The sequence below is a fragment of the Lacerta agilis genome, chromosome Z (genome assembly GCF_009819535.1).
Source record: "Lacerta agilis isolate rLacAgi1 chromosome Z, rLacAgi1.pri, whole genome shotgun sequence".
Lineage (NCBI taxonomy): Eukaryota > Metazoa > Chordata > Lepidosauria > Squamata > Lacertidae > Lacerta > Lacerta agilis.
In genome coordinates, this window is record NC_046331.1 from 23,746,020 (window position 1) to 23,761,406 (window position 15,387).

At 44.0% G+C, this 15,387-nt stretch overlaps 1 protein-coding gene across 1 annotated transcript in view; it reads left to right on the forward strand.

Annotated features, from left to right (window-relative positions):
• The window catches only part of COL4A6 (collagen type IV alpha 6 chain), a 172,722-nt gene extending 158,029 nt beyond the window's left edge, over positions 1–14,693 (forward strand). Inside the window, exons 38-47 of the mRNA XM_033137243.1 lie at positions 918–989; positions 1,772–1,897; positions 2,977–3,093; positions 4,354–4,515; positions 7,034–7,132; positions 8,295–8,441; positions 9,381–9,497; positions 11,018–11,209; positions 12,764–13,050; positions 14,286–14,693. Of these exons, the coding sequence (XP_032993134.1) occupies positions 918–989; positions 1,772–1,897; positions 2,977–3,093; positions 4,354–4,515; positions 7,034–7,132; positions 8,295–8,441; positions 9,381–9,497; positions 11,018–11,209; positions 12,764–13,050; positions 14,286–14,546 (1,580 nt within the window). The 3' untranslated portion in view covers positions 14,547–14,693. The remainder of the gene's footprint in view (positions 1–917; positions 990–1,771; positions 1,898–2,976; positions 3,094–4,353; positions 4,516–7,033; positions 7,133–8,294; positions 8,442–9,380; positions 9,498–11,017; positions 11,210–12,763; positions 13,051–14,285) is intronic.
• The last annotated feature ends 694 nt before the right edge of the window (positions 14,694–15,387 follow it).

Genomic DNA, 15,387 nt, shown 5'->3' on the forward strand with positions numbered 1-15,387 from the left:
TTCAGCAGTGGCCCCAAGATAATGGAATAGGGTAGGACAGTTCTAATTCCTCACTCAGGGTTTTTAGACTTCATTCGTTGAATTAAATTTATACAATTGGCCATCAATGTATCAAATAATATTTCCTAGGTGGCTTATAAGCATAACAGTATTTTAAAAAATACAGTATATAATAATTAAAATCAACATTAAACTGTGAAACTTTTTGTAAACTGCTTTGAGGTTTGTTTGTTTTTTACAATCAAATGGTACATAATTTTTATGACTTAATAAAAATAAAGATGGGGGGAACCTTTCTTGATCATGATACTATCAGGGCAGACATATTAAGTCCCACTTTCAGTACTATTTACACCTGCAAATATTTTGCTGCGGACACACTGCTTTATTTCTAGTCAGTATATATCCTGTAACTTGCTGCTAAAATCCTGCGACTTTTTATACCACAAATGTTCTGGCTTATTTTCCTGCTTTTGTTACTCTCTAGCGGTGGTTCTCACACTTTTTTTTCTCTGAGCCACACTTCCAGAAATTTTTTTTTTGCTTGCAGCATACCAATTTTTTTTTATTGTTAAGAAATACATTGGGAAACGATAAGAAACACAGAACACAACTGCTTTGCAACATGATCATGGAACATCCAGAAAGTGTAAAATAGTGCAGCTGCATAAGAACATGAATCATTCCAATCCCTCGCTAATGCACTATTCTTGTGTCAAGAACATGTTGTAGAATGTGCCCACAATAAAACGCCTGTCTGAAAGCACCCTCCATTTGTATCTTTAAAGGTGACTTGCTATAGGTCCACTGGCTCACAAGACAGGGCAACTAAATCTTCGAATAAATAAACCAATTTTCTTCCAATGTCTCAGTTGCCTCCTGTTACTCAATTCAGTGTTTTCCAAATATCTCCGCAGGATTCCTCGGCTCTCCGGGCTTGATTGGCTTAAATGGTTTACCTGGCACAAAGGGCTCACCTGGAACACCAGGTAAATAAATTGAAACAGACTAGGAAGACACCTAATAACGTGGGCAACTGCTCCATCTTTTGGTAGTTATCTCCAAGACCACCTGTGGACCTTGAGGTCCAGGAATGGGGAACCTCAGGGCTGCCAAATGTGACCCTCCATGTCTCTCTCTGGCTCTTGAAACCCTCCCCACGCACCTCCTTGGCTCGTCATTTCACCCTCACTTGAGTGCTTTTGTCTGGCTGCAATGTGTCCGGACATTGGGGCAATTTGTCTTGCTTGTTTAGGTGGGGGAGGGAGAGGGGAGTGAGTGTATGTGCGTGCCTGTAGAAACCACTGACTTCTCTCTGTGTGTGATGTAGCCTGGTGCGCAAAGGTAAAGGTTGTGTTTTTTTGTCTTGCCCACTTTTGGCTGTGGCCCCAAACACTGTTATCAGTGTGGCCCCCCCCCCAAGGTTGCCTGTGAGGGAATGTGGCCACTTCAAATCCTTTGACAGCTGATTCCTAAAGGAGCCTTTGCCCTCTCCACAACCTATACCCAAATCCCTAAATATCACAGCGATGAAATTAAGGTATACTTTTCTTTAGCCCCCTTGGGAATTCCATTCTCTGCAGCAATTTTTTGTGGTCTGTTTAAATTCCCTTGCACTGCCAATATTCTCAACTAAGTGCCAGAGCAGGATACTGTGCCCCCAGCAGAGGATGGGAGAAGTGTTGTGTGGCCCACTGCGGGGTGGGGGGTTCTTTGATGGTGTTTAATGGGCTGCTTTGACCTCCTTTTCATCCTCCCACTCCTTGTTTAGGTCTGAGTGAAATTGGACTTCCAGGGCCTGCTGGAATGCCAGGTGCCAAAGGAGAACAGGGTGTTCCCGGTTTTCAAATTGGACCCCCAGGATTGCCTGGACAGAAGGGACCTGCAGGAGACTTGGGTAAATAACAGCAACCGCAAGAGATCATAAACTGCAGCTGAAAGAGACCATGATCTAGAAGAGGAGTGTTGAGAGCTGGTGCAGCAGAATGGTTAAGATACTGGGCTATGGACTGGGAAGTCCCTGGTTCAAATTTCACCTCTGCCATGAACTCTGAAGCTGGCCTAACACAAACCTCTCTCAGTCCCTCCCCCCCCCCCACTACAACTGCAGTGTGGTAATCATTGTAAGGCTAGGATGGGAACTTGTACCTCTCCTAGATGTTGATCTCTCTCCCATCAGCCTAAAATAGTATGGCCAAGGAGTTACAAAAATGTTATGTTCACACACACACACACACACACACACTGTGATTTTTCTAAAATGTTTAGGGGTATTCTCATTTTCCTACTCATATTGAAATACTGCCCCTCAAAGAGGCCAAGCTTAGATTCACAAAATGTTTAGTGGTATGCGTACCCCTGCATCCCCCAAGAAAAAAGCACATTATATATATATAAGTGTGTGTGTGTGTATGTGTGTGTGTGTAGACCATGGTGGCAAATATGTCTGCCTTAAAGCAATAGGATAAAAACAAAAGAACAACTTAATTTAAATCATCCAAAAACAATAACTGAGCTTGTTTTGATAATAAACGACATTGCACATTAAGCTCCATGCCACATGGTCCACTTCTGATTGACTATCTGATATATATTTTATATAATAAATATTTTCTTAAGGATGTCATCATGCTGCAGTTTGCGCGGCTGCCAACCGGTGGTGCTGTGTGCTACAGCATGACAACAAACAGGGCTCTTGGAGCTGCTGGGCCATAGCTGCAGCGTTGGAGGGTGAGGAGGAGGGAACCAGAGACTCTGGCAGGTGACAGAGACCTGTAAATGAGTGGCTGGGTAGCCCAGGCCAGCTGGTGGAGCAGGCCAGCAAGTGGAGATTTGGCAAGGGTAGTGGTAGCTTTGGCAAGGAGGGAAGGGGACCGATGGTTTAGGCGAGGGGTTGGTGTTGGTGAGCAAAGTGATCTGGATCGCACAGCCCCTGGTTCATATTCTTCTAGTTAATCTTTGTCCGTGTCACTGTAGGTCGTCCTGGAGCTATAGGTTCTCCTGGTTTGCAAGGGCCTCCAGGCATCTCTCTTCCATCAGAAATTCCTGGGAGACCCGGTGATGCTGGACGTCCTGGAGAAGATGGTAGACCAGGTATGGAGTTGGGAATCTGACCATTTGGCTTTAGAAATTAAACTGGAAAGAGAGAGACACATTAATGAAGCACCAGCGAAGCCCTGACAGGAGAATCTGCCAGAATGTGTGGCAGAATCTGTACCTGCAGTTCAGGAATACAACCTCCCAAAAGCTGGAGCCAAAGGCTTTAAGTTCTTTAACCACCATAATGTACGCAAATTAGGTTGAATAATGACCTTGCATGCATTTAACCTGCAGAATACATATGCTGCTTAATGCATATACTGCAGAATGAATTGAGCTACTATAGCAAAAGTCTTGTGTTAATGTGCTTGAACGAACCAAGTCCGTTCAAGGCAGCTAATGAAATTGCAAGCATAAATATACAATATGTTTAAAAATAAAAGCACTTCTTATTTTGAAATATATTATTGTACATTTATGCTTGTAATTTCATTACTTAAAAAAATCCAATGCATTAGATATAATTCAGCCAATATAAAAGCCTTTTCCAAAGTTATATCAATAAAGCAGTAGTATAAATATCGGTTTTTTAAAACCACATAATCACACTTCAGAGGATGAGATGGTTGGACAGTGTTCTCGAAGCAACTAGCATGAGTTTGGCCAAACTGTGGGAGGCAGCGAAAGACAGGCGTGCCTGGCGTGCTCTGGTCCATGGGGTCACAAAGAGTCAGACACGACTGAACAACAACAACAATCACACTTCATTACGAAAGTAGACTATTGCTGCTGATTAAGGGTTGTCTGCAACTGAGCCCAACTCAGAGCAGACCTGCTGAAATGAATGGGCCTAAGTTTGTCATCTCCATTCATTTCAATGGGTCTTCTTTGAGTATGACCAGCAGTGGATGCAACCCTAAGAGTAAAATGCAAACTCTTCCTTAGGTACAAGAACAAGGTTTTTTTTTTGGGGGGGGGGGTGTAACAAGTGCACAAAATATTAATTGATACTCATCCTACGTATTAAAGGGCTATCTTTCCCCTGTGATTATAAGGGTGATAAGAACCTCATTCTTAAAAATCCTACAACCATATTAGAGGTTGTAAGCTTGGATTCTACTTGCAAGGGTGTCCTCTCAGTTATACAATAACCTGCACCCTTTTGACAACAGTCTACAGTGACGCCATATTGATGTTGCAGTGTTTATGTTGGCTTGGATGTGGTCTGGTGCTATGTGCAGGGCCTGGGGGAACCCCAAGGCTGAAGACCAACACAGTCTCTGAGCTACCTTTGCTTATTCCTTTTTGCCCCAGGCTTCCCAGGTCCCCCTGGGCCACGTGGACCACCAGGCCCAGCCTCCAACCAAGGTGTTACTGGTGACCCCGGCCTCCCTGGTCATCCTGGACTAAAAGGCTTCAAAGGTGACATGGGCTTCCTTGGGTTGGACGGAGAACCGGGAGCATCAGGATTCAAAGGTACAGTGTTACATGCATTAATATGGTTATCATTTACATTATTTTTACAGCTTTCTCCTTCTAGTCATTCTTAAGCCCAAGTTAACTGTGATGGACAGTAAATGGAAAAGGATATTGTGTTGTTGTTGTTGTTGTTGTTGTTGCTGCTGCTGCTGTTTTATATGCACCCATGTGACTGGGTTGCCCCAACTACTCTGTGTAGCTCCCATCAAAATGTGTGTGTGTGTAAGAAACTTTGAAAAATAGAAGTAGGGAACTTAATCCAACTTAATTCCCTCACACTCCATGGGCCAACCTGTCCAGGAATCTTATGGTGTAGGGCAGGTAGGGAATCTAAATAAATAAATGAACAGTGACAGGTGAGTGAGGCCTCCCATTTGTAAATCACCTGATGTTACAATGTCATTGGGTGATTGACAGCAATCAAAGTTTGAAGGGCCTCCCTGTAACTGAATGATCAGCTCCACTGGGGTTCCCTGTCTGCAATGATCAGCTCCACTGGGGTTCCCTGTCATGGTTGGTCCTGCAATGTCAGGTGGCTGTGAGTTTGTGGAGGGGATGGCCTAGCAGACCAAACTGGCACCAGGGCCAGTTTCCCACCACTGGGGTAAAGGCAGATGCTTTTAAGAAGCTCACAGTGTTAACAGGCCCAGTCCAGTTCTGCTTTTGCTCCAAATAAGTGAAAACTTCTGCAGCGCAATCATTCGGAAGTTAGGCAGATCCTTCCATATCTTGAGTTCGGTGTTAAATAGGACAGCGGAGCTGAGAGAAATGCTCTCTATATTCGCCTTTTACAACAAAAGCTGACACTGCCAGGAGGACAGAGCTTCTCTGCAAAAGAGCAGTTCTGCCTAGGATAATATGTGTACAAAATGTTGAATTTCCATATGAAATTGGGGTTCCTCCTTTTCTCTTTGGAAAACACTTGCTAATAGAAGAGGGGGAGGAGCATGCAGCTGGACTTTGCACGTGGCTGTGTTTGAGCTCTCTCAAAGTGACTGAGTGTCCAATCTTGGAGAGCTAGCATGGTGAGGTGGTAAACTAGGACCTGGGAGACTGGAATTCATATCCCCATTTAGCTTCAACTTGGGACAGTGATTCCAGATTTGGGCTCCAGAAATGAGCTCCTGGGGCAGGGTGATGCTAACCTCAAAGGAGATGCAAGCATTTGAAGGCCCTGTGATTTTTCTCTGGGTCTTCCTTTTTTCCCTTCACGGTGCAGTTGCCAAAGTTGCAGTTCAAGCTGGAAGATCAGAATGAAGCTTCTGCAACTGCTAGTGTGTGGAAAATTACTTCCACCATCTCAGCTACTGTTTTTTAAGGATCAGGTTTTGTTCAGGGACAATGTTTTTAAGATGTAGGCAAAAAGAATTATAAAATTGATAAAGGAATAATGGTACATATCATAATCCTTAATATATAATGTTTGTGGGAGAGCTAGCACAATTAACTATAGCATACAGAATTTACCTGTGCTATATGTATTCTAATTGGGGAGGAAATGTAGGCACCTGAATTTGATTTCGAATCTTGAATAGGTTTCCACATAAGAAATAAACAGACACCTTGTTGCTGTCATTTCTTTTAAAGAAAATGTGGATTCCTTGTTTGCTTCACCAGCTAAGTAAATTACTACATAATCCCAGTCTCTGATGTTTTTTAATTAATCCACTGCTGTTTTGATGGTTGATTTATTTAACTTCTCTTCAGGATAAGTAAGAGGAGAAGAAACACATTTTTTAAAAAAATAATATGTGCTCCATTTGCATATACAGTGGTACCTCAGTTTACGAATTTAATCCGTTCCGGAAGTCCATTCTTAAACCAAAGCCATTCTTAAGATGAGGCACGCTTTCCCTAATGAGGCCTTCCACTGCCGGTGCTACTGTTCAGCTTCTGTTTGTAGACTGAGGTAAAGTTCACTAACCAGAACGCTGCTTCTGGTTTTGTGGAGTTCTTATACCAAATAGTTCATAAACAGGGCTGTTCTTAAACCGAGATACCACTGTATTCAGCAAGTTCTGCAGTGTTTGCTTGTCGAAGACATTTGTATCCTGCTTTCTCACCGCATTGATGTTGAAGGTGATATATGAAAATAGGTTCTTAAATTTTGCTTCAGCGAACACATCAGTGGTAATCAGAAAGAGACCAGAATCAGACCAAAAATAAAATAAATTGGAAAGATTGTTTAAATCAAAGGACAGGCATAATGAAAATATAAAAGCATGCAGATTTGCACTAAAAAGCCTTGAGGAACAGTATAAACTTAAATACCAGCTTCCTCAGCCTGGGGCCCTCCAGGTATTTTCAACTACAATTCCCATCAATTCCCTGACTGATGATGATGGGAGTTGTAGTCTTAAAACATCTGGAGGGCACCAGATTGGGGAAAGCTGCTAAATGCTATTCTAAAACAAAATAGCCTGGTTTTTTCTTACGAATGTACTCATGTGATTGCCAGTATCAGTTTCTGTGGTCTGGTTGCAGAAGCAAGTCTATAACTCTTGTATCTTCTCAGGCTTCAGAGGTGACCCAGGTTTAATGGGAATGCCAGGTAAAGATGGTCCTCCAGGAGATTCCGGTTTCCCTGGGCCAAAAGGTGAAGCAGGCCGTCGAGGTAAGTGCCAAGCAGCTTCATGGGAGATGCGCTTGACTTTGGGAATGGAACAAAACATAGATTGATAAGAGAATGTTATAGATTCTCTGTTATGCTGCCTGTTACATGCTAAGCCAAAAATAATATTTTGAGTTTTCAGAATTTTGTTTAGTTTAGCTTCTGTCATCCGATCAAGATAAATATGTCACTTACAGGAAGGACCAAAAGGTTGTGGTGCGGAATGCTCCTGTTCAGGGTTCCAGGCAGGCAGCCATGCCCTTTTCCAGGCTACTCCATTCCATTCCCCCCGCAAAAGAAAAAAAAAAAATCTTTGCTCTCCCCTTCATCCCTTTTAAGGCATGTTTTTTCATGAATATATTTTTTGGCACTTCCATAAACCTTTGAGTTCCCTCAGTCCTGATTATACCTCCCTCTTGTGAGCAGATGTTGCTTTTTTGGCTGCGTAAAGATCAGCAGAGAAAGACTTGGCTATTGGCATAGAACAGAACATCTGTATTTGTTCTTGTGGCTTTCAAAATTCAGTAAAAGATTTGCCCATTTCAGTTTCTGTTTCCTCTTGCTGTGATCTGATTTCACTGCAGTTCTTTATACTAGCTGACAGAAACCTTGTTCTTTACGTCATGTCTGAATGATTCTTGGGAGGTGAGGTATTCGGATATTTTATTTGTAATTTGTGTTATATTCAAGCTTCATTTTGATTACCTATAACAGAAGTGGGGAACCTTTTTGCTTCACGGAGCCAGATCCCTACCAGGATCGATCTTGTAAGCCAAAATTTGATCGTTGTGTGGGGCCTGACCATATGCGAAATTCCTGTGGGCATTTCCCGCTTGGGAACCACACTGCAAAGAGAGGAAGATTAGATCATATGAGCAAACACACATCTAATGTCTGTCCCTGCCCCCTCAATCTGACTGAAGCTAAAGGCGTGGGGGTGGGGAATGGTTGCAAAGAGAGGACAAGGTAAATCTCCCAAGCAAGGGAGTTCCAAAGATCTGCATCTTCTCCATATTATTATTCCTGTTTCTCTTTAGCATCCCAGTTGTAGAGTCTTCTTTACTGATGGTAAAGAGGAGGGGGACTAGGGTTGTGATGTGATATATTTTCTCACTGCCATCTGTTGATAATCAAGGCAGGCCATTCTCCTATCCATCATATGCAGGGTTTCCTGGGCTTCAAGGGGCTCCTGGTCTTGTGCAGAAAGTAGAAGAAGTCAAAGTTGCTCCAGGCTTAATTGGACTGCCAGGAATTGATGGCATCCCTGGTTTGGATGGAGATACTGGGTTCCAGGGCCTGACTGGACCACAAGGTAAAGCACGCACCTTACGTGGATGCCTTCAGTATAAGGCAGTTTCCTGTGTCCTTATTTTAGGAGTATATCAGTGGCCTCAGCAGAGTAGATTCTCAGATTCACAACCTACATTTCCACTTGATTCCTTGTTTCACTTTTTTGTTATCTCTTCCCTCTAAGCCACTCTCTCCCAGGTAAAAAGGTTGCAGAGATTGAGTAATTAATAACAATTGTCTTTATTTGGTCTATGGATCATAAACATCAAATGCAATATTGGGTTACTAAGTGTCACACACACACACACACACACACACACACACACACATGACAACATACATATGGTGTCTTTTAAAATGGGAATATAGCAAAATCCATCAGATATCAAAAAAAAGCTAAAAATGCAGACAATTTTGACTTGGCACACCTCTTCCCTCTAATAAGTGTGACCTAGTTTCGAAAGCTACAGCAAAGGAACTTGGCTTTATTTTCTGTGGTTTGGAATCTGCCATTTAAGTGGAGGCATAAAGTTCATACGATTTCCCCATGTGTTGGGAAAGGGCTGGGGAGAAAACCTACAACCATCTATCCAGAACTCGCTTTTTAACCTGTGTTGGTTTCGCACAAATGTTCCATGTCTAGGATGCCACTGCTGCTTCTGCCCAGCAAGTATGTTCATAAAGTAGACATTTTAGAAGTCCTAGGTATTATTATGCTAAGCTGCATTGAGTGGAAAGGGTGGGGCAGCAGTGGGGAACCTGTGGCCCTCCAGATGCTCTTGGAGTGCAGCTCCCATCATCCATAGCAATTGGCCGTGCTAGCTGGGAGCTGGAGTCACAGGTTCCCCAACTGTGGGTTAAGATAAGTTGGTCCTACTCATCATGACACAGATCTCTTGTTTGGACTGAAGACAGGGGTATAAGAAAGAAACTTAACAAGCTATTTTTATATATATAACAGGCCCCAAAGGGATGGCAGGTAGACAGGGCCAGATGGGAGTCAATGGTTTTCCAGGGTCACCTGGTGTAGTTGGAGATCCAGGGACTCCAGGAAGTACCGGGCCACCAGGATTTGAAGGTAAATGCTTTTTACATTGTCTCTTTAGTGTCTAGGGCAGGGATGGGAAATTTGTGGCCCTCCAGGTTATGGGACTACAAGATCCATCATTTATTATTACGATTTATTACATTTCCATATCTCCATTCTTTGAAGGATCACAGCGTGGTTTACAATACAAAACCACAAATATGCCTAACATAGTAACAAACAAAACAATAACTCCCCCCCTCCCACAGTTATAAAAGCCATAGATTGTTTAATTAGCCAAAGACCTGGGAGAAGAGAAATATTTTTGCATGGCCCCCAAAGATGTATAATGAAGGCAACAGGTGAGCCTCCCTGGGGAGGGCATTCCACAAGCAGGGAGCCACTGCAGAAAAGGCCCATTCTCATGTTGCCACCCTCCGGGGCTCTCATGGAGGAAGGAGGCATACAAAGAAGGGCCTCTGGTGATTATTGCAGGGTCTGATATGGGAAGAGGTGGTCCTTGAGGTATTGCAGTCCTGAGCCATGAAAGGCTTCATACGTCAAAACCAGCACTTTGAATTGGGCCCAGAAACTAATTGGCAGCCAGTGCAGTTGGTCCAGGATTGGCGCTATGCTCAAACTGTCTTGCCCCAGTGAGCATTCTTGAGCAATGGCCATGCTGGCTGGAGCTGATGGGAATTGAGAGTCTATACAACATCTGGAGAGCCATAGCGATGTGGAAAGAGGAGGTTGGCACACAATGAAAGCTTTTAAAACTAACGCTCATAGTTGTGTAGGAGAACTTGTTGGGGTGGGGTAGGCTGGGGAAAGGAGGATTCCAGTGCAGTCATGCTACAGTTCTGAAAACAGCTGTGGGGGCCAGAGGCAGAGCTAGATGCTCTGGCACCTGGAGCAGCACACCTGCTGTGCATCCGAGGGGTGGGGCAAGCGTCCCAGGGGGTGGGGGCGATGTCACCCCCCTCAGGGATGATACCCAGGGCAGGCCACACCCACAACACCCCCTTCCTCCACCAGTGGTGGGAGCATGTCTGTATAATTAACCAAAGAAGAAGAAAAGACAATGCTGCTCATAAGCATTTAGGTGTAACATGTGTTTGTTTATTTGTAAACCACAGTTTCATAAAAAATAAAATGTGGTTCACACCATACAATCTTACAGTAAAAACACCTGTAAATTCTAGGCGGGGTGGGGGGATTCACATTGCAGAAGCCCTCTGTGATTAACACTGTTTTTAGGAGACATCCCCTGCAAAAAAAAGAAGGCAAGAATGGTTCCTGCTGAACTTGTACCAGCAGGGAGTTCCACAGGGCAAGGTCTACCAAACTGAAACTTTGGTCCCCTATAAAGGCTGGCTGAAACTCAGGGGCATTGGGAACCGCTAGAAATGCCCATCAGAGCATTTCTGATGTTGTTTGGCCCTCAAAATTATTAGCTTGGCACTAGTTGAGTAGGTGAGAAGGAAGAGGAGTTCCTCATCCATGACAGCCTCAGTCTTTCTGGCACTACGTCACTCATGGCCAGGATCCAACCTCTCTCTTTTTCTCCCCAGGAATGTCTGGGAAGCCTGGTCCTGCCGGTTTACCTGGCATGCCGGGCCGCAGTGTTGGGGTTGGCTACACTTTGGTGAAGCACAGCCAGTCGGAACAGATCCCGCCATGCCCTGTAGGGATGAACAAGCTCTGGGAAGGGTACAGTTTGCTGTATGTGGAGGGCCAGGAGAAGGCTCACAACCAGGACCTTGGTAAGCAGGCAAATATTTATTGTTTATTTATTTATTCAGAAGCCCAAAGTCTCCCAGAATGTCTTACATGCAATCCATTAAAACAAAGCAGTCACTGCCTGCAGGCTTACAATCTAGGAAAACCATGACACACAAGGGGAAAGGGACAGGGAGGGAAGAGGGAAAAATCAAACTCAGACACCAATTCCTAAAACAGTTGTTTTTGTAATGAGAAGCTTGCACAGTTCAGGGGTAGGAGCTGCTTGATGGAGCTGGGCTTTTGGCAAAAATGATGGAATGGGCCCTGCTTCCCATCTTCCCCACTGGTGGTACGGCTACCCTCAGGTGACCCTTGAGGTTGAAGAGGCCTGTTACCTACCTGTCCTTGCTTTGTGTGTGTGTTCGGGGGGGGGGGTTCAGAGGGTGAAAGCAAAGTGGAAGTCATTAATTGGTAGCCAATTCAGTTCCATAATTGATGTTATATGTTCAGGCTTTCCTTCCCCTAGTCATCAACAAACAGAATCACATGCATAAAAGGGCACATGACTGTAAACAATATATTGATTATAAGAAGTAGCTCAGCCTACTAAGATAGACAAAATATTGTTACTATTGCAAAGTGTACACATCAGCAAGGCTTACAAAGAAGCATTTGGCACAAAAGTTGTTATTGTTTCAAAGAATGCGCTGAACAGCTGATGACATGTTTCCATCATCATCATAAACTTTATTGCACTAGCCAAAGGCCATGGCATCATTCACAAAGGAAACAAAAAGAAAAGCAACAATAACCATAAAAAACCACGATCACGTCTCCTAAGAATTATTTGTTGCATACGATAGAATAGCAAGGGGTTCTCAGGTAGAATGTGCCAGCTTAAATGTCCGAATCACCTTTGCAACTGACCTCTATTTTATCTAGTTATTTTCTCCTGATCTTCTTAGCTGCCAATGCATACAGTGCTACTTTATAAGTTACGAAGTCATCAGTATCACTCATCAGCCATTTCACCCTTTCCACCCTGTTTGAGTGTATTCCATTCGTAAGCAGGGGTTTTTATAAATCGGTCTCTTGGTTCTATATACAGTGGGCATTGCAATAAATAATGGTACAGATCCTCTACGCAAGGTTGCCCACACAGACAAAGTCTCTCCTTGTGGCCAGTACCGACCATCCACCACTGCTGAGGGCATCGATTGGAATTGGAATTCTGTAAAAGCGATTTTTAGTACGGCAAGTGGGAGCTTAAGTTTCCAGATAAGGTCCTATTTCGAAAATCTTTCTCAGATGAAAACAGTTAATAAACATTGGCATATTCACATCCGTGAAACATGTTATACTTTGCAAGTGTAATGATACTTGTCAGCTGCTTAGAGCATTTCATTGCATTACTTTGCAACAAATATTTTGTCTATCTTATTGCAAACTTAATATAACCAATATGCTGATTCGTTTACAGTCATGTGCCATTCAGTAGTGTGTGTGTGCGTGCGTGGTTTGAATTCAATAAACAGGCCATCTAAATGAGCCTGACGCTCTGAGTTGACTGCCATGCTTTTTTTCTACCCCTGTAGGTTTTGCCGGCTCCTGCCTGCCTCGCTTCAGCACGATGCCTTTCATTTACTGCAACATTAATGAGGTCTGCTACTATGCCAGCCGCAATGACAAATCCTACTGGCTCTCCACCACAGCTCCCATCCCCATGATGCCCGTCAGCAGCTTCCAGATCTCTCAGTACATCAGCCGCTGCTCAGTATGCGAAGCTCCTTCCCAGGCTGTGGCTGTTCACAGTCAGGACATCACCATCCCCCAGTGCCCAGAAGGCTGGCGTAGCCTCTGGATTGGATATTCCTTCCTCATGGTAAGAGTCGACTTTGGAGGCCCTTGCTTTGTATGCAGAAGGCACTCAGTTGAGTCCCTGGCAGCATCCACACTTAAAAAAGTAGTCTCTCTCTCCTTGAGGCCATGGAAGGCTGCTGACAGGCAGTGTAGACAAGGGTAGGCTAGATCAATTTGCAAGAAATTGATCTTTCACTGTAGCAGTAGAAACACCCCACACACTTGGGAACTTCTTGCCTATGGACACCAGGCAGGCACCTTCACTGTACTTTTTTCAGGTCAGTTTATAGCACATTTGTTTAGGTAAGCCTATCCAGATGTTTAGAATGTTGGCATGTGTTTTTAAATCTGATTTTCAGCTCATCGCTGATTTTAATTAAATAATTTGTTTAATGTTTCAAATGATTGTTTTTAACTGATGGTTTTATTGTTTCATTCTTTCGGCAAAGTGCTTTGATGTTTTATTGCAACCAAGTGGCATATGAATCTCAGGAAATTAAAAAAACCCCAGCAAAAACAGATGAACAAATTATGAAACTGGAGAGTAAGGTCACATCCGCACCAACCACTTAAAGCACTATTAAAACTGACCTCACAAAGCTGCAGTGCTCAGCACAGTTCCCAGGATTCCCCAGGGTTGTAAAAGTGGCATCATAGTGCTTTAAATGGTTGGTGCGGATGTGACCTAAATATGTGAGTGCCTGCATTCATATAAGTTTGTGTACACATAAGGGATTCAGCTGGTGCTTGTGTTGGCCCAGGGAGGCAGGGTAGAGGATGAGTAAAGACCCTCCATCCCTTGTTTTCCCCTTTCCTTTCCCGCAAATTGTAGCTACCACCCGCCCTGTAAGTGCCTGCTCCTGGTTCCATGGACATGAGACCTACAGGTTGGGTGGAAGCTGAGAGCAAAAGGAAGAATTGAATGTCTCTTTCTCTGCACAGCCTTCTCCGTCTGCTGCAAGATACCATAAATACATAAGAGGGGGACTTACCCTGAGTCAGACCATTTGCCCATCTAGTTCAGTATTGTCTACACTGACTGGCATTGGCCCTCTGGGATTTCAGTCAGGGAGTCTCTTCCCAACCCTAACTGGAGATGTCAGGGATTGAACCTGAGACCTTCTGCATGCAAAGGAAATGCTTTGCCAATGATCTGTGGTCCTCCCTCGTGGTGTGATTTTGTTTTCTGCGGCAATCAGAACTGTGAGCGTTTTGTTTCTGCTTAGGAGTTTCTTTAACGAAACTGTTTTCTTTCAGCACACTGCAGCTGGAGCTGAAGGTGGCGGCCAGTCCCTCGTCTCCCCCGGCTCTTGCCTGGAAGACTTCCGTGCCACCCCTTTCATCGAATGTAATGGTGCCCGAGGGACCTGCCACTACTTCTCAAACAAGTACAGTTTTTGGCTGACGACGGTTGAGCAGACCCAGCAATTTGCCGACTTTACTGTCTCCGAGACTCTGAAAGCAGGTCAGCTCCGGACACGAGTTGGTCGGTGCCAAGTCTGCATGAAGAACTTGTAGCAAAAGCCAGAACTGGCCAGAGCCAACATAAGGGACTTGAGGTCTTGCAGTGCTGGAGACTGTGGGATGTGCAATCTTCCCCGGCTGCAGTAATGGCATTGAAATCACTTCGAAAACCTCTGGAGCCCCCTTGTCTATATCACAGAACATGGTGCTATATTTCTCTCTTTGTTCTTCTGTTCAAGGCTACCTCAGGAGGCCTTTCTCTGGTTTTCCAGGTGCCACTTCCTGTCCTCTCTTTAACATACTAAACAGATTTTAATAGGACCTGTTGAATTTTGGAGAAAGGTCTCCTCTTCAGAGCTTTGGCCATTCCAGGCGGCTTCTCATGCTGTTATGGATTAAAAGAGGTTCAACAAATGCCATGCCATAGATGTTGACTGAACAGCCATAGTCAGACCTCTTAATGGTTTATTTTAGAAGCAAACCCCCACCCCCAGCTTGTCAGAGCTTGGTCCCGTCAATGTGATTTTGCTCACCACAGGTGAGCAGGCACATGACTACACAAACACACACTATCATATTTGAAGCAACTATAAATAATTGTTCTGTCCAGGTCCCTGGAGCAGAGGGTCATAATTGGTCAAGTGCTGCCTGGCACTTTATTCAACAAATGAACTTGTAAAACGAGTGCCTGTGTCAAACATGATAGGGAAAGCACAAGTGTGCTCTTACTGTAACATGAGGATCGGGTCTGAGGCTTATGCAGCAATGAAAAGGTACCTGTGACATAGGCAGAATCAAGTTTATAAAAGACAAGCTCCAAACATCTTACAAATCAATTATTGTATCTGAAATGATAAATTTAAACTGGTCATTGAAACCTCTAAATCAGTTAAAA